The sequence below is a fragment of the Bubalus kerabau genome, chromosome 19 (genome assembly GCF_029407905.1).
Source record: "Bubalus kerabau isolate K-KA32 ecotype Philippines breed swamp buffalo chromosome 19, PCC_UOA_SB_1v2, whole genome shotgun sequence".
Classification (NCBI taxonomy): Eukaryota; Metazoa; Chordata; class Mammalia; order Artiodactyla; family Bovidae; genus Bubalus; species Bubalus kerabau.
The window spans coordinates 28,051,534-28,067,511 of NC_073642.1; the positions used below are offsets into that span (position 1 = coordinate 28,051,534).

The 15,978-nt window shown below is 46.6% G+C and overlaps 1 protein-coding gene and 1 long non-coding RNA gene across 3 annotated transcripts in view; one reads left to right on the top strand and one right to left on the bottom strand.

Annotated features, from left to right (window-relative positions):
* The window catches only part of MTMR10 (myotubularin related protein 10), a 38,754-nt gene extending 29,837 nt beyond the window's left edge, over nucleotides 1-8,917 (bottom strand). Inside the window, exons 1-3 of one of the 2 annotated variants that reach the window (XM_055556644.1) lie at nucleotides 8,461-8,494; nucleotides 7,859-7,919; nucleotides 673-820 (exon numbers count right to left, since the gene is read on the bottom strand). Coding sequence is in view for 1 of the 2 variants with exons in the window: in XM_055556642.1 (XP_055412617.1) it covers nucleotides 7,859-7,919; nucleotides 8,461-8,520 (121 nt within the window). In the remaining variant the exon portion in view is untranslated. Of the gene's footprint in view, nucleotides 1-672; nucleotides 821-7,858; nucleotides 7,920-8,460 lie in introns of both variants that reach the window. The other variant, XM_055556642.1, reaches the window with a different exon arrangement.
* On the top strand, nucleotides 8,297-15,416 carry LOC129634427 (uncharacterized). The gene is made up of 3 exons (XR_008705631.1): nucleotides 8,297-8,478; nucleotides 14,753-14,861; nucleotides 15,253-15,416. It is a non-coding gene; the product is annotated as an uncharacterized LOC129634427 (long non-coding RNA).
* The last annotated feature ends 562 nt before the right edge of the window (nucleotides 15,417-15,978 follow it).

The following is a 15,978-nucleotide window of genomic DNA, read 5'->3' on the forward strand; positions in this document are numbered from 1 at the left end:
AGATAGTAACACTAGGGGATGCTGGGTGAAGACTATGTGTTAACTATCTGTACACTTTTACAACAACATTTACTTTAAAATAAAACTATCAAAGAAAAGAAAATGGACAAGAAATATACAATACAAGCCAAAAATTAAAAAAGATAAATAAATAAACTAGGGATCTGCTGGGCTGTGGTCTTTCAAGGAAAACTGTTCCACAACTTTTCAAGCGTGGAGTGGAAACGAGCCCCTGGCAGAAAAGGCAGGAGGGCGGGAGGGAGGCAGAAGAACAGGAGGGCACTTTCACGGGGAGATGCAGAGTAGGAGCTTCTTCTTGTGAGCACGTCATTAAATAAGCGCCAAGTTAACCTGGCTGGAGGCTTAGCTGATAACACTAAGTTCTGTTCACATAGAACCAGGCTTTATAGTACAAGGATCACACAGCCAGCTCTCTGCTCGCAGAATAGTCTTCTGCTCACACTTTATAAACAAGAGGGGACCCTGGATAGGAGCTATCCTCAGTGGCTGCCAGCCATGTCCTGCAGCTGTAGGCCAGGAAACCAGCTCATAGACAGGAGAGAAATAGGGGACACAAAGCCCTCTTCCCAGAGGGGTCAGATACAGACACACAAGAGCCACCTGACTGTTCTCACTACATTTTAAATTAGTGACCTTGAAGAGGAAACTCACAACAAAAGCTTCAAAGCTCCTGAGAACCTCCATGGTTTCCCAGAGACTGTCCTCCTGGGCTTTCCCTGAGGAGGGAGGCAGGAGTGCTGCCAGCCATGTGGGAGGATCCTCGGCCTCAGGCACTTGCCAGCACACCATGGGCAGGAAGCTACAGGGGCCGCAGGAAAGAAAAAGTAGGAAATGAGCTTCGGTGCAGAGTATGTGAAAAGCACCAAAGAAAAATTCGAAGTAGAAGATGACAGGCCAAGACGTTCTACTGCAACCTGGTAAGGGATCAAGAAATCATCAAAGTTTGTTTTCTCAAGACCTTTTCATCTGTAAAGACAAATAAGGAAATATAATTAAAATTAGTAAGTCTCCAAATGGTGCAGCTAGGAAAGCTTTTAACTCCCTGAAAACCAAAAAATCGTGTCACATTATCTTTCATAATATCTTACAGGTTTAGAAAGTCAATACATATTTGATGAATTAAAATAATTTTCCCATAAATTTTAGTTTGAAAAGTAACTTAAGACAAAGCCTCACTATACACAGAAGCTAATTAACCTATGGAATGTGCAGAGGCCCAAGGCAAAACTCAGTCCATGGCCTTACATCTGGTGAGTGACAGTTCCAGATGGCCTGGGGCTGAGGATCCCCGGCTGTGGGACTTTCAACACTAAAGCCAGGACCTGAGGGTCCTGAGCTGCAGAGAAATTCAGGTCCTGGAATTAAAGTGGCCTACCAGTTACAAAGAAAAGCTGAAACTCTGCACCAGCCATCTGAGGCTGCCCCTGGTTCTCACAGGGTCACACACGACACAAACAAGCACAGAATCAAGCACCAAGCCCAGCAAGCGCTGCCCATGATGCGGGTTGGAGAAGGGTAGCAGGGCAGGCCTCAGGAAGAGGCAAATCTTGACGGCAGACGACAGTCAAGACAGAGAGAACACGTGATCACAGTAACCAAGGACTGGATAAGGAAAAAGTCATCTGGGTTGGACACAGACAGGTATCAACATTGGGAAGCAGAGCAGAGGTCAGCAAATTACAGAGATTAAAGACTTGGGATGGTCTCCTGCTTGAGCAGGACTTTTCTTGTGGAAGTTCATGAAGAGTTTCTGAGCAGGAGCCGCAGGGTCAGGAGTGCCAAGGTGGCCTGAGGTCCTGCAGCAGGAGCCCAGGAGTGGCCGGCTCCAAATCCTCAGGAGGCTGTCCCAGTGAGGAACAGACCCAACGGGAGACACCGCAGCTCATTACACTGCTCATGGTTCCGAGGAACAATTAAAGGCCTTTGTCTCTCAAGAGCAGGGTATCTAAAAATTAAAATACTATGAAATTCAGTCTACAGTGAACTCTAAATCCTAGCTACAACAAAACAAAACAAACGACACCTGAAACAGACAGTCTTTGCTTTAAGGGATTCACAATTCGATAGAGGAAATAATACCTATAGTGAGGCAAAGAACAGCAATACATGAACGGTCCAAGCAGTGAATATGTTTTAAAAAAAAAAGCAAGTAAACCAGACAGCTGTCCAACAATGGCTATTTTCATTTCCGGATGGCCCAAGGTTGTACTCTTTTCTGATCTGATTATAAAGGACTCTGACAATCCACGCATTCATTATCGATCTACTGGTTAATCTTCTAGTGGAAGTGCTGCTGGCACTGCAGAGAGAAGGGGTAGTGGAGCTGATCCCTGGCCTGTACACAGAGCACGTGCTCTCGAAAGCCCAGGCCTCCCCAGTCCAGCTCAGGTGTCCTTCCTCTGAGCCCCCACCACCTCCACTCCCTCCACTGAAGTCCCTCCTCAGTGGAATGAGGCTCAGGGCAGGACCCCCTCTCTGCTTGGTCCTCCTCTGTAGGGAGCACACATGCAGCACCGGCTCCACAGTTCACTCCCTGCTGAGGGCCACACACTTCAGGCTTTCCTTGTTCCCAGTCTGCAGATCCTTAGAAAGACCACGTCTCAGACACAGAGGAGAGAGAACTCACCAGGCCCCACTCCTTTCAATCACCCCCCAAGATGAAACCGATGGTGATTCACCAGCCTCAGCTCAGCTCGGCCAGCAGCAGGAAGCCCACTGACTCCCCAGGCATCCCCTTTATTGGCAGCTGAAACCATTTGAAAGCTGCTTGTCAAGGTGGCTCAAAATCAGTCATGCCAGCAAGGGCAGAGCTGAGGATAGAGCTCTTTATACCTCACCAGAGCACTCCTCCTAGGACAACATCCAAGCCTAGAGCATAAACCTGGAACTTGGTGTCAGCAGCTCAGTCGGACAGGTCCCGCTGCTTAGTGGTTATGGCACAGCCTGGAGTCCGGCTCATCACCCTGACCTTATTCTTGCTGGCATCACTGGGCAAATTACTTAACCTCCACAACTTGCGGAGTTTTCTCATCAGTCGAAGAAAGAGAAGTTGGTCCCTTTTTGACAGGGTGGCTCTGAGGAGCAACCTGCAGGCTACATCATGTATCAGTTAAGGATCTTAATCGAAACTGTCAGAAACATGCCTGGAACTGGCTTGGCAAGAAGAAGAATTCTGTCTCTGGTGTTGGCTGGACTTCAAGGAGAAGGGAACCACCAGACTGCCCCCCTCCCCCACCTTGGTGCTCTGCCTCTGGAGTTCTCGATGTGACATCACTCTTTTGCGCAGGTCCTCTGGAGCCTCGGCTACAGGCAGCACGACCAAAAGGGAGCTCTTCCCTAAGTGCCCATCTGAAGATACCCAGAGGCAAACCTGTGCTCCTGCCAGCCAGTCTGGTTGGGGTATCACCCTCACTGGCCACACAAGAACGCCAGGCTGGGTGGAGTTATGGAAGGAGAATTTGTCAAAAGAGAAGAGGTATGTTTTTCAGAAAATGGTGGAAAGACTCCAGGCAGACAAAGTAAGAGATGTTCTTTGGGTGAAAGGGAAGTCGCTCAGTCATGTCCAACTCTTCGCGACCCCATAGACTGCAGCCTATCAGGCTCCAGCATCCATGGGATTTTCCACGCACGAGTACTGGAGTGGGGTGCCATTGCCTTTGGGTGGGTGCTCATTAAACTGCACCTTTAACATAACAATAATTTTACAGAATGATCTCCAGCTCAAATTCCACAAAACAGGTACACTACAAAAATAATGTGGGGAAGTGACACAAGAGCTAACTTAAAAACTCAAAAAAATTAAAGTGACAGCTGCTAACAGAAGAACATATCTGCACCAAAGAAGCTGGAAAGACATAATCTCAGAATAAAGGACAATCCTTTTAATCACATCAATTTAGCTTTATGGAAAAAGCCCCATTTTCCCTCATTATCTCAATTTGACCAAGGGCGGATAAAAACTTCATCCAGATATGATGCCAGTCAGGCCCTGATGAGAATCTGGGAATCACTGGCCCAGGTCATCTTCGGCCTTGTCCACAGGCTGTGTGGAACTCACCCCAGCCCTGCTGCAATTCATGCCCACTCCTCCCCCATCATTGCAGCCTGGGTGCCTGGCTCCCAGGAGGAGCTTAGAGAGGGCATCCGCCAGCCCAACAGCTAACAGACAGACACAACTTATATACGCTGGAACACACACACACACACACACACACACACACACATACACAAGCACACATGCAGTTTAAAATTCATGCTCTCCCTGTTTTCAAAAGATTGGCGTGATTTTACACACACAATACAGTCATTAAGGATGCTGCTGCTGCTGCTGCTGCTAAGTCGCTTCAGTCGTGTCCGACTCTGTGCGACCCCATAGACGGCAGCCTACCAGGCTCCCCTGTCCCTGGGATTCTCCAGGCAAGAACACTAGAGTGGGTTGCCACTGCCTTCTCCACATTAAGGATGAGATTCAGGTAATGATGAATCTGGACATCGGGGCCACAAAGCTGAATTAGGTACAATCTTCACCTCAAGGAGTTTCATAAACTGGGCAAGCTGGGAATTATTGACATAAACCACCATCTAAAATTAAATTTCTAGTCAGTTTCTTCTGTTTCCTATGCTTAATAAAAGCTGAAGATCATTTTAGTATAGCCTCATTAAGTTCAAAAGAGCACTCGGTAACTAAACACAAATAAACAATTGATTGTGTGTTCCAATTTTCATCTGCTTATTGAATTAAAAGTTCAAACTTTGGGCAGCTGAAGTAGGATATCCTTGAACCCAAGGCACCACGCCAAAGCGTAATGTCCAATACTACATCTCTGAACAATTACTTCCTTGTTTCTTGTGCCTATGCAAAGCCACAGGTGATTTGGCCAAGTTTCCTCTTTTAAACTATAATGAAGGCTAGAACTGTATTATTAAGCTTTCTTAGTAAAAGCCCTAAGCTAGCCCAGGTCTTTAGATTACCAATGCTGCAGTTACTTTCCACGTGTCTCCCAGGATCCACAGGTGGAGGGCAGGGCGGCCAGAAACAGAGCCGCAGAGGTTCTAGCGGGAGTCAGAGATGCAACCTGAGAGGTGAAGCAGGGTGGGGTAGCTAGTGAGGTGTGGGAAGGCCAGGAGAAGGTATGAACAGGAAGGGGAAGGAGGGCGAAAGACATGCTAATTTAGGACTAAGTGTTCTGTGAAGACCAGGTTAGGTGCAGACAGAATGCTGGGTGTCAAGCCATCATGTGTGCACACACAGAGCCAAAGAAAAAAATGCTACCACGGCTAAGAGGATCCAGATTGAGCTGCGATCTCTAAGACAAGTAAACCACTGACAGTTAGGAAACAGGTTTCCATCTTCCACATAAAACTCTGACTTTTTAACAGGAAGGTAAGTCTCTTGGACTACAAGGAGATTAAATCACTCAATCCTAAAGGAAATCAACCCTGAATATTCACTGGATGGACTGATGCTGGCTGAAGCTCCAATACTATGGCCACCTGATGCGAAGAGCCAAATCATTGGAAAAGACCTTGATTCTGGGAAAGATTGAGGGCAGGAGGAGAAGGGGACAACAGAGGATGAGATGGTTGGATGGCATCACCAACTCAACGGACATGAGTTTGAGCAAGCTCCAGGAGTTGGTGATGGACAGGGAAGCCTGGTGTGCTGCAGTCCATAGGGTCGTAAAGAGTTGGACAAGACTTAGTGACTGAACCAGTTTTTAGTTGAACTCAGGTGGTAAAGAATCCTCCTGCAATGCAGGAGACCCCCGTTTGATTCCTGGGTTGGGAAGTTCCCCTGGAGAAGGGATAGGCTACCCACTCCAGTATTCTTGGGCTTCCCTGGTGGCTCAGACAGTAACGAATCTGCCTGAAATGCGGGAGACCCGGGTTCGATGCCTGGGTTGGGAAGATTTCCTGGAGGACGGCATGGCAACCCACTCCAATATTCTTGCCTGGAAAATGCCCATGGACAGAGGAGCCTGGCAGGCTACAGTCCATGGGGTCACAAAGAGTTGCTCACGACTGAGTGACTAAGCACACAAAGTTCTTAGAGCTTACTGATATGTATCAAAACACTTTCACAAGCTGTATCTTAAACACAGAAGTTAATTACTGAAAATCAAGCTCTAGCATTTGTAGCTAAGACCATGTGGTTTATTAGTGTCAAATCAAATCAAGTATTGGAAGCAGGGAATCAAAGAACAGGGCCTGCTCAGTCAGAGCAAAAGGAGCCAAAGTTCAGTAGCTCACAGGCTCTCATTCAGGATAAGCACTGCTTGCCGCAGGGACATTTAAAAGACCAGAGTGACTAAACCCAAAACAGATCACACACAAGGAGCAAAGGTTACTTATTAATGCTATTCTTCACTCTGGGGACAAGTGCAAAGGATTATTTAGTACATGCAGTTTGGCTAAAAAGCATTAACAAAATAAAGAGAAAATATTTATAACTAACTTCCATAATTAAGTTGAAACAATTTTAAAAGTTAACATCTGTAACATGGTACGAAAGGTTGATGTTTTAAATTTGTTTGTTCTACTTAACACTGTGGCTCAGCTGGTAAAGAATCCACCTGCAATGTGGGAGATCTGGGTTCGATCCCTGGGTTGGGAAGATCACCTGGAGAAGGGAAAGGCTACCCACTCCAGTATTCTGGCCTGGAGAATTCCATGGACTGTATAGTCCATGGGGTCGCAAAGAGTCGGACACGACTGAGCAACTTTCACTTTCACTTTTCATTTAACATTTAAAATTTTACAGCACAAAATTTAAAGTTTCCATATTTGTTCAGTTACTACTTATAGAGCTCTAGTCATTTTACCAGATTTAGCATTAAGTAATGACTGAGATTTTAAAATGTTGATAGTAGCCACACAGACTGGTATTTGATTGCATTTCAGGTTTAAAATGGGCTTTCCTGGTTACTTTCCCCAATAATCGAGTTAAACAACTGACTTTTCCTAACTATCATATAATGACTATACAATTCAAACTACCTGTCAAATAAATACCTTATATGTGTTAAAACTAAAGCGTATAACAATTTACCATCAATTCTTAGTGATACTTCTAAGGTCATTTAAGGTCAATTTTGCTCTACACCAGTGCTTCTCCACAGGGAGAAAGTTTTGCACTAAGAGCTCCCCTGACAAAACAGTTTGGCAAGACATTCTGGTTCTCACAAAAGGTAGAGGATGGGGTGCTCCTAGCATCTGGGGGTACAGGCCAGGAATATGCTGAATACACATCACGCAATGCACAAGACAACCCTAAAACAAAGAATGACCAGGCTCAAAATGTCTGGAGTGTCTCTGTTGGGAAACTCCATTCTAAATTGAAACAAGGAGATCTGCAAACACAGCCAGCTGACACCTTCAAAACAACAATTGCCAAGTAAGTGATTCAAAGTGCACTAAGCTTTGTTATTAGTACAGAGACTCAGACATAATAAAAGTTGCTTTTCATACTATTGAAATGACCTGACTATTAACGCATGAAGTTGCAGATGGGTATGAAGGGCAGTGTCCTCTCACTACCTAAGCAATTCATGAGTGTTTAAAAAAAGAACATTTCAGGAGACAAAAAGAAAATGAAGTAATGACATTCTTGACAGTTTTCTATAATGCTTCAATTTTCAAGGACAAACATCAATTAATCATTACTTTTTGTTGCTGTCCTTTAGTTCTAACCAACTTTCCCCCCCTCCACAGCTGTTAGATGTTTAACTCGCTAAAGTTTAAAGTAAATGAGTAAAGTTAACCACATGATACTAGTTGGTAAAATAATCTTAGGCCAGTATCTGTCAAATAAAGTATCTGCCAGAACTCTCACGCTTACCTGGCAAAAGAACGGGCTCCAGTTTTTTAATTTTCGGTTCCGAATTAATCTTATCGTCAGTCTGAAACACATTAGCAAAAACAAATCAAAATCAAAATTCCCCCCCCACTCCGTGAGAGAAGGCAAATTTTTTTCCTAAGTGATGACACACGCGACAGGCACGTATCCCCCCACTTAAATTCTTTCATATTTTTACTAAACTCCTGTTCGTGAAGGTATTGGGAGTCGGACCTAAAAAGCACTATTGTACAACCACCTGAGGCGCCTCCAGGTGTTCACATTTACAACAGGTAGGTGACCCCTCCCTCCAGAAGCCCGCAGGCGATGCAATCCCGCCGGCGGTCACAGCGTGGACAGCCGCTGGGCAAAGGGCTAAATAAATCCCGGTTCGATCGTTCCCTGGGGTTCCGTCTCCGAGCCGAAGACGGCTGCGGCGGAGTTTTGCAAGTTTCCACCGAGCCGGCGGGGCTCGCTGGAAGGTGGCTTCCCCGCAACGGAATCCGGGGCCGGGGTCCGGAGTCCGGGACAGCCTCCCGGGCCGGCCCGCGCGCGGCTCCCCGGAAGCGCGATGAGAGAGCGGCAGCGGGGAGACGGCTGTTTACCTGGGGCGGCGGCAGGAGGTAGGACCTGAAGGTGGGTCTGGGCGGCTTGAGCGAGAACATGATGCGGCCGCCTGCTCGGTCCGGCCCGGTCGCGGCCCGGGACCCGCCTCCCGACGCCCGCGGGCTGAGAGCTCCCGGTGCGACTGCCCGGGCTCGGTCTGCAGCCAGCCGGGCCGGGCGGGCTGACGGGCGGGGACACAGCGGAGCGCCCGCCCGAGCGGGGAGGAGCCCGGGCCCATCCCCGGAAGGGGCCCGGCGCCGCGCCGCGCCCCGCCCCGCGAGACGGCGCGCGCAGGGCCGGCGGCCGGCCGCTCCTGGTCTCTAGGCTGCGCGGGCGCCGGAACGCGAGGCTTGTGCCGAGCGCCGCTGCCCTGCCCTCAGCGAGTGCGCCGGGGGGGAGTGAGGCCCGGGAGCCATCTTGAGAGCGCGGCCCGGGCGGGGCTGGGGGCGCTCCTACGGCGGCCGGCAGGGTCCACGGAGGCCAGGGGGACGTACGGCGGCCGCCTGGGGTCACGGGGGCCACCCGCGGGGGTCACGGCGGCTCGCGGGGACGTACGGCGGCCGGCGTGTGTCACGGAGGCCATCCATGGGGGCCACGGGGACGTACGGAGGCCGGCGGGGGTCACGACAGGTCCCTGGACGCCGCTCGCTACTTCCCCAGCTCGCGCGATCGGTGTTTTCCGTAGTCAGGAGGATCCCAGAGCGGGGAAAGGGGACCCTGTAGCCCGAGATCGACCGGTCACGCCGTCTGCGGCCAGCCTGTGAGGATCGGGCACCGGGGAGGCGGCCCAGGGCAGCGGGCAGTGACCGGGATCAGACGGTCAGCGCGATGCCTTCAAGGTGCACAGTGGGGGAGATCATCTCCCATCACCCAGTGTGTCTGTCCGTGCAAGGAGCCATGAGCCTGAGGTGTCCTGCTGAATTGCGTGGGATGCTGAGGCTGTTGACAGAGGACGTTGCCAGGCAACCTGAACGCCTCCGTTTACTTTAACTTCTACCCTCTTTATCAAACTCCATATTAAGCAAGTTACCTTCCTTTCTTTTCTTGCCTATCCTCACGTGTAAAAATACCAGTGAGCAGATAAATGATCAAAAAGCCCAGCGAGAGGCAGACCTTAACTGTTTGGACCAAATAGGCTATGGACCCAATAACTGCAAAGAATCAGCTACCTTCAGCTTATGAAGCCCAGGGCATTTCTGAACTCCAGCATGTTTCCGAACTGGAGCCGCCTTGGGTGGAAGGTGACTGGTGATGTTACATTTTGGTAAAGTATTAATTGAAACTAGGTTTTTCTTATAAATCCCTAATCTAGCATTTTATAATTAATGCCATAGGGAAGCTCCAATGAGGCCACCTGAGTCACAATCATTCTGACAAGTGTCCCTAATGGAAACACTAAACAACTTAAGGGGCTTCCCTTGTGGCTCAAATGTCTGTATAGTAAAAGCTATGGTTTTTACAATAGTCATGTACTGGATGTGAGAGTTGGACCATAAAAAAGGCTGAGCGTGAAGAATTGATGCTTTCAAGTTTTGGTGCAGGAGAAGACTCTTGAGAGTCACTTGAACAGCAAATCAGTCAATCCTAAAGGAAATCAACCCAGAATATTCACTGGAGGGACTGATGCTGAAGCTGAAGTTCTAATACTTTGGCTCCCTCATGGGAAAGGACAACTTATTGGAAAAGACCCTGATGCTGGAAAAGATTGAGGGCAAGAGGAGAAGGTGGTGACAGGATGTGATGGTTGGATGGCATCACCAACTTCATGGACATTAGTTTGAGCAAACTCAGGGAGATAATGCAGAACAGGGAAGTCTGGTATGGCAAAGAGTTGGGCACGACTTAGCAACTGAACAACAACCTGGTGGGTCAGTAGTAAAGAATCCATCTGTGATGCAGGAAATGTGGGTTCAATCCCTGGATCGGGACGATCCCCTGGAGAAGAAAGTGCTACCTACTCTGATATTCTTACCTGGGAAATCCCATGGAGAGAGGAGCCTGATGGGGCACAGTCCATGGAGTCGAAAGGAACTGGACAGACTTATCAACTAAACAACAAAATTTAAATAAGACTTCAAAATTTACCTTTTAAAAAAAAAAATTTATCTTGGATCCAGAACCCCAGTGATCTTTCTGGTTAAGTTGTTTGAGTGACATACGATTCCATTTTGCTTGGGTACTACAACTGTACTTTAAAATATCAAGTCCATTGAATTATAGGTATTAAAGATACTGTTGTACACATATATTTAACACCTTTTTATGAATTATCTGTGATTCATCTGCATTAAATAGATTAAAAAAAAATAAGAAAAAAGAGATCATATTTGCGGTTCCCAGAGGCAGGAGGTGGGAGAGAGGAACTGGAGAGAGTTGGTTAAAAGCTGCAAACTTCCAGTTATAAGAAAAGTAAGTACTAGGGAAATAATATAATACTGCTGTATGTTATTGGAGAAGGCAATGGCACCCCACTCCAGTACTCTTGCCTGGAAAATCCCATGGACGGAGGAGCCTGGTAGGCTACAGTCCATGGGGTCGCTAAGAGTCGGACACCACCGAGCAACTTCACTTTCACTTTTCACTTTCATGCATTGGAGAAGGAAATGGCAACCCACTCCAGTGTTCTTGCCTGGAGAATCCCAGGGACGGGGGAGCCTGGTAGGCTACCGTCTATGGGGTCACACAGAGTCGGACACGACTGAAGTGACTTAGCATAGTGTAGCGTATGTTATATGGGAAAGTTAAGGGAGTAAATCCTAAGAGTTCTCATCACAAGGGGAAAAAATGTTTTTTTCTCTCTTTTTACTGTATTCATATAAGATGATGAATGCCAATTAAATTCACTGCAGTAATCATTCTACAATATATGCGAGTCAAATCATTAGACTGTACACCTTAAACTTGTGCAGTGATATATGTCAATTATACTTTAATAAAACTGGACAAAATGGATTGTTTTCCCATACATGCTCTGCAAGGAATGTATGGATCTTTCTTTATGCTGAAATGGCTTACTGTGACTTGGGCCTTGCCATACAAGTTTTAGGATCTACAACTCTATTAAGTGACCATACAATTAAAAAACTGAAAAACTGATTTCCAGATTTGTCTTGACCTACCCTAAATGTTAGGACCTTTTCAGATATCTAATTGTGTTAGTGTGTTTGGGTTGCCCTAAGAAAACATCACAGACTAGGCGGCTTAAACAGCAGTTTATTTCTCACAGTTCTGGAGGCTGGGAAGCCCAAGATCAAGTAGGAAAGATGGAATTCTGGTGAGAGCACTCTGGGCTTGCAGACAATGAAGAGAGCTGAGTGGTGGGAGGTGGGTGGTGGGTGGGTGCAGGGTGTCAGAACTCACTCTGGTGCCTCTTCTTTATTCAAGTTAATTTTTATTGGGGGGGTATAGTTGCTTTACAGTGTGTTAGTTTCTGCTGCACATGAATCAAATCAGCCATATGTTTACATATATCCCCTCCCTGTTGAGGTGGGCCTCCCTCCCACCTTCCCCCTCCTACCCCCTAAGTCATCACTGAGCACTGAGTTGAGCTCCCTGTGCTACACACCAGCTTCCCACTAGCTATCTGTTTTACACGTTGTAGTATATATGTGTCAGTGCTACCCTCCCAATGCAGCCCACCCCTCCATTGTGTTCACATGTCCATTTTCTATGTCTGCGTCTCTATTCCTGCCCTGCAATGGGTTCATCTGTACCTTCTTTCTAGATTCCACATATATGCATTAATATATAATGTTTGTTTTTCTGACTTACTTCACTCTATAACAGACCCTAAGTCCATCCACATCTGCAAATGACCTAATTTTGTTCCTGGTGCCTCATCTTATAGGGGCATTCATTAATCCTGTTGGATTAGGATCCCAGCCTTTATGAACTCATTTAACATTTATTACCTCACAAAGAGGTGTCTCCTACCTCCAAATACACTCATTGAATTTCAGCTTTAGTGTCTGAATTTTGGGAGAATCAGTGCAATTCCAAGCACTAGTCTTGGTCTCCTTGATAACTCTGTTCCTTGGAAATAGCTGCCTATCTCCTTCTTTGTCTCTAATGTCACTCTTTTGTCCTCCTGTTTTTCTGACTCTGTTTCTTGTATTGGTTCTTCTATTGTGCAGGATAGGAGGATAGAGGGCAGGAAAAGAGGGTGACAGTGGATGAGAAGGTTGGATGGCATCATTGACTCAATGGACTTGAATTTGAGCAAATTCCAGAAGATAGTGAAAGACAGAGAAGCCTGGCATGCTGCAGTCTATGGGGTCGCAAAGAGTTGAATATGACTGAGTGACTGAACAGAAATGGTGGGGGATAGTGGTATTCCCTACAGACCATTTCCTTTTCCCTGTGAAGAAGGGAAGAAAAAAGCACATAACACTTTTTGAATACCTATTATGTACTAGGTAATTTATATATTCATTCAATCAGTTACCAAATTTGTATTGATTGCTACATGTGTATGCGCTTTACTCACTCAGTCATGTCTGACTCTTTTTGACCCCATGGATTGTAGCCCGCCAGACTTCTCTGTCTGGGATTTCCCAGGCAAGTGGGGTGCCACTCCCTTCTCCAGGGGATCTTCCCAACCGAGGGATCAAACCTGGGTCTCCTGCATTGGCTGGCAGATTCTCTACCATCTGAGCTACCAAGGAAGCCCTATTGATTGCTAACTCTGTGTTAAAAACTACTTGGGTCACTAAGAAGACAGTTTCTACTTTCCTGGCACTTTCATTACAGGTGAAAAGATACACAAAATTAATGTATAACAAGTGCCATGAATTGAAAAATATGGGAAGAGGATGAGGGCTTTTTTTTCAATGGGAGATGGAGTGTGATCAGGGAAGGCCTTCTGATCAGGTGACATTTGAGCAGACAGAAACTGCAGGGAGTGAAGGAGCAAGCCAAGTGGAAATCAGGAGGAAGAGGAGAGAGTCATGCAAATGCCCAGGGTTGAGATCCTGCCCGGTGTGTTCAGAGCAGCCTAATCCAGTGGGAGAAGAGGTCAGAGAAAATCAACGAGCCAGATCACAAGGGTTCTGAAAGTTTAGGTGCTTTTGTGATGCTTTGAGTTGAGAATGACTTGATCTAACATTTTAAATTAATCATACACACACACACACACCCTACTGTAGAGGTACATAATGGTAGAAGCTGTGAGACTGAATATAACAGGACCCTACATTGCTTCTCCACCACCTCCCATGCCCTAAACCTGCCTCTTGCCTGTAGAAAAACTTGAGTCAAAGAATATATTTAATCAGAGAAGTGAGAAAATTCAGAAGCAAAGGAAAACAGTCAAACAGGACAAAATAATAACAGTTTAGTCATTAAGCTCAGTCAAAGACCTTTAGTTCCTCCTCAGGGGCTATAGGTAATACTCTGAGCCATATCCTGTGAACTGTCTTCAGTCAGTCAGTCATTTCAGTCACTTAGTTGTGTCCGACTCTTTGTGACCCCATGGACTGCAGCACGCCAGGCTTCCCTGTCCATCAGTAACTCCTGGAGCTTGCTCGAATGCATGAACTGTCTTATAGGTACTGAAACCCCCACCAGGCGGAAGAGGTTAACTATCAATACATGACAACCAGACTGTGTTCATGACCTAAGCTGCCACAATTCTGAGAACTGGGAACAAACCAACTCCAGGACTGAAGATTAATTGTACTCAAAATGATCAAGATGACACTGGTCAGACCACTGATGACCAATTTCAAGATGACTGTCAGAGCTGCCTGTGCTGTTTCTGCATGAAGCCCCCTCCTTCTGCCTAGAAAAGCCCTTGCCTACTGATTGTCAGTGGTGGGAGTCAGCCATTGAACAGGAGTCTCCTCTCCCCCTGACCCCCTGCAATGTTGCCAGCTTCTGAAGTAAAGCAAACTTCCCACCACCCTTGCCCCTTTACTGACTTTAGAGCAGCCAGCAGCCAGACCCCACTTTTCAGTAACAATGCTAGTTGGGGACTGTTAGAAGAGTCCAGATAACAGAAAGTGATAGTGGAAGCAGTCGGGGAGAGGTAGTGTATAGTGGTTATGTACAAGGAAATGGCAACACACCCTAGTATTCTTGCCTGGGAAATCCCATGGGCAGAGGAGCCTGGTGGGCTATAGTCCATGGGGTCGCAAAGAGTCGGAACACGACTGAGCAACTAAACAACAACGTCTACAAAACTATGCCATTACCTGAGTATATGGCCCTTGAAGATAACTATTAAGTCATTTAAAACATCTTTTTCCTGAGGGGGAATTCTGGGAAGATGACAACAGCAGCATAATTTTTCAGTTTCCCCAGGAAAACAGACAAAGGAACTATAAAGCAAAACCGAAGCCCCATGGACAACATTCACCACAAATCTAAGTGAACTGGTTTCCCCAAGATTTCCAAAATATAGGTAAGTAGGATTAAACCACAGCACTTAGAAGATTTTTGTAATATCAGCAAAGGGAATCAATGAGGCATCTGGAGAATTCCCAAATAGCCAGAAGGTATTTACTGGCCTGGCCAGTCAAGTGGAGAAGAGCAAGTGAAGTAGAGAATGGTGTTTGGGAGTGCAGGGGCTCCTGGTGGTCTGAGGGGTAGAACTTTTGAAACTGCTAGAGGAACTCTTGAAACTGACCTACCTGGGCTTCATTAAAGAAAGGGAGCCACAGCAAGGACAGACTGCTGGGCATGGAAACAAAACGAGCCAAGTCAAGACAAAGGAAAGGGAAGGTCCAAATAAAGATGGAGGACCAGGAATCTCTGAAAATAAACTGACTTTACAATTTTTCTGTTGTTTGCAGGGCATGTGGGAATCTTAGTTCCCTGACCAAGGACTGAACCTGTGCCCTGTGTGGTGGAAGCATGGACTCTTAACCACTGGCCCACGAGGGAAGTCCCCTGGTTTTTACAAAATTTTAATGCCAGACTGTAAAAATAAAGAAGGTTCTCTTGTGAAGTTAGAAAAGCTATCCTGACAACTGCCGTCTTCAAAAAGTTTGAGAAAACCTATTTCACATAACAATAATCAAGGGAAAGCATGGAAGTCAAATCCCATAGACAAGTATTGTAATAAAAAAGATGATCAGAATAGCATTCCTACCAACAGTAAAAGCACACCAGGAAGACACACCCTCCATACAGATCAAAAACAACACCCAGCATTTCATGGAGCTAAAAGACACAAAGAAGATCATAGGAAACATGAATAAATTAGGTAAACCAGAATTAGAAATATTGCTTCCCAGGTGGCTCAGATGGTAAAGAATCCACCTGTAATGTGGGAGACCTGGGTTCAATCCCTGGGTCAGGAAGATCCCTAGAGAAGGGAATAGCTACCCATTCCAGTATGTCAACAGGAGACTCAGTGAGACTCCTGGGGATAGATTCAGGGCCCTCACCTGAGGCAAGGTAGGAGGGACCAAGAAAGGGGGGCTGTGTAATGAGTGGACAGGTGGAGAATTCTGAGAAGCTTTGCCTTCTTCAAACCTGTTCTCTAGTGCTGTCAGAGGTTCTCCAGCTTATTCTGA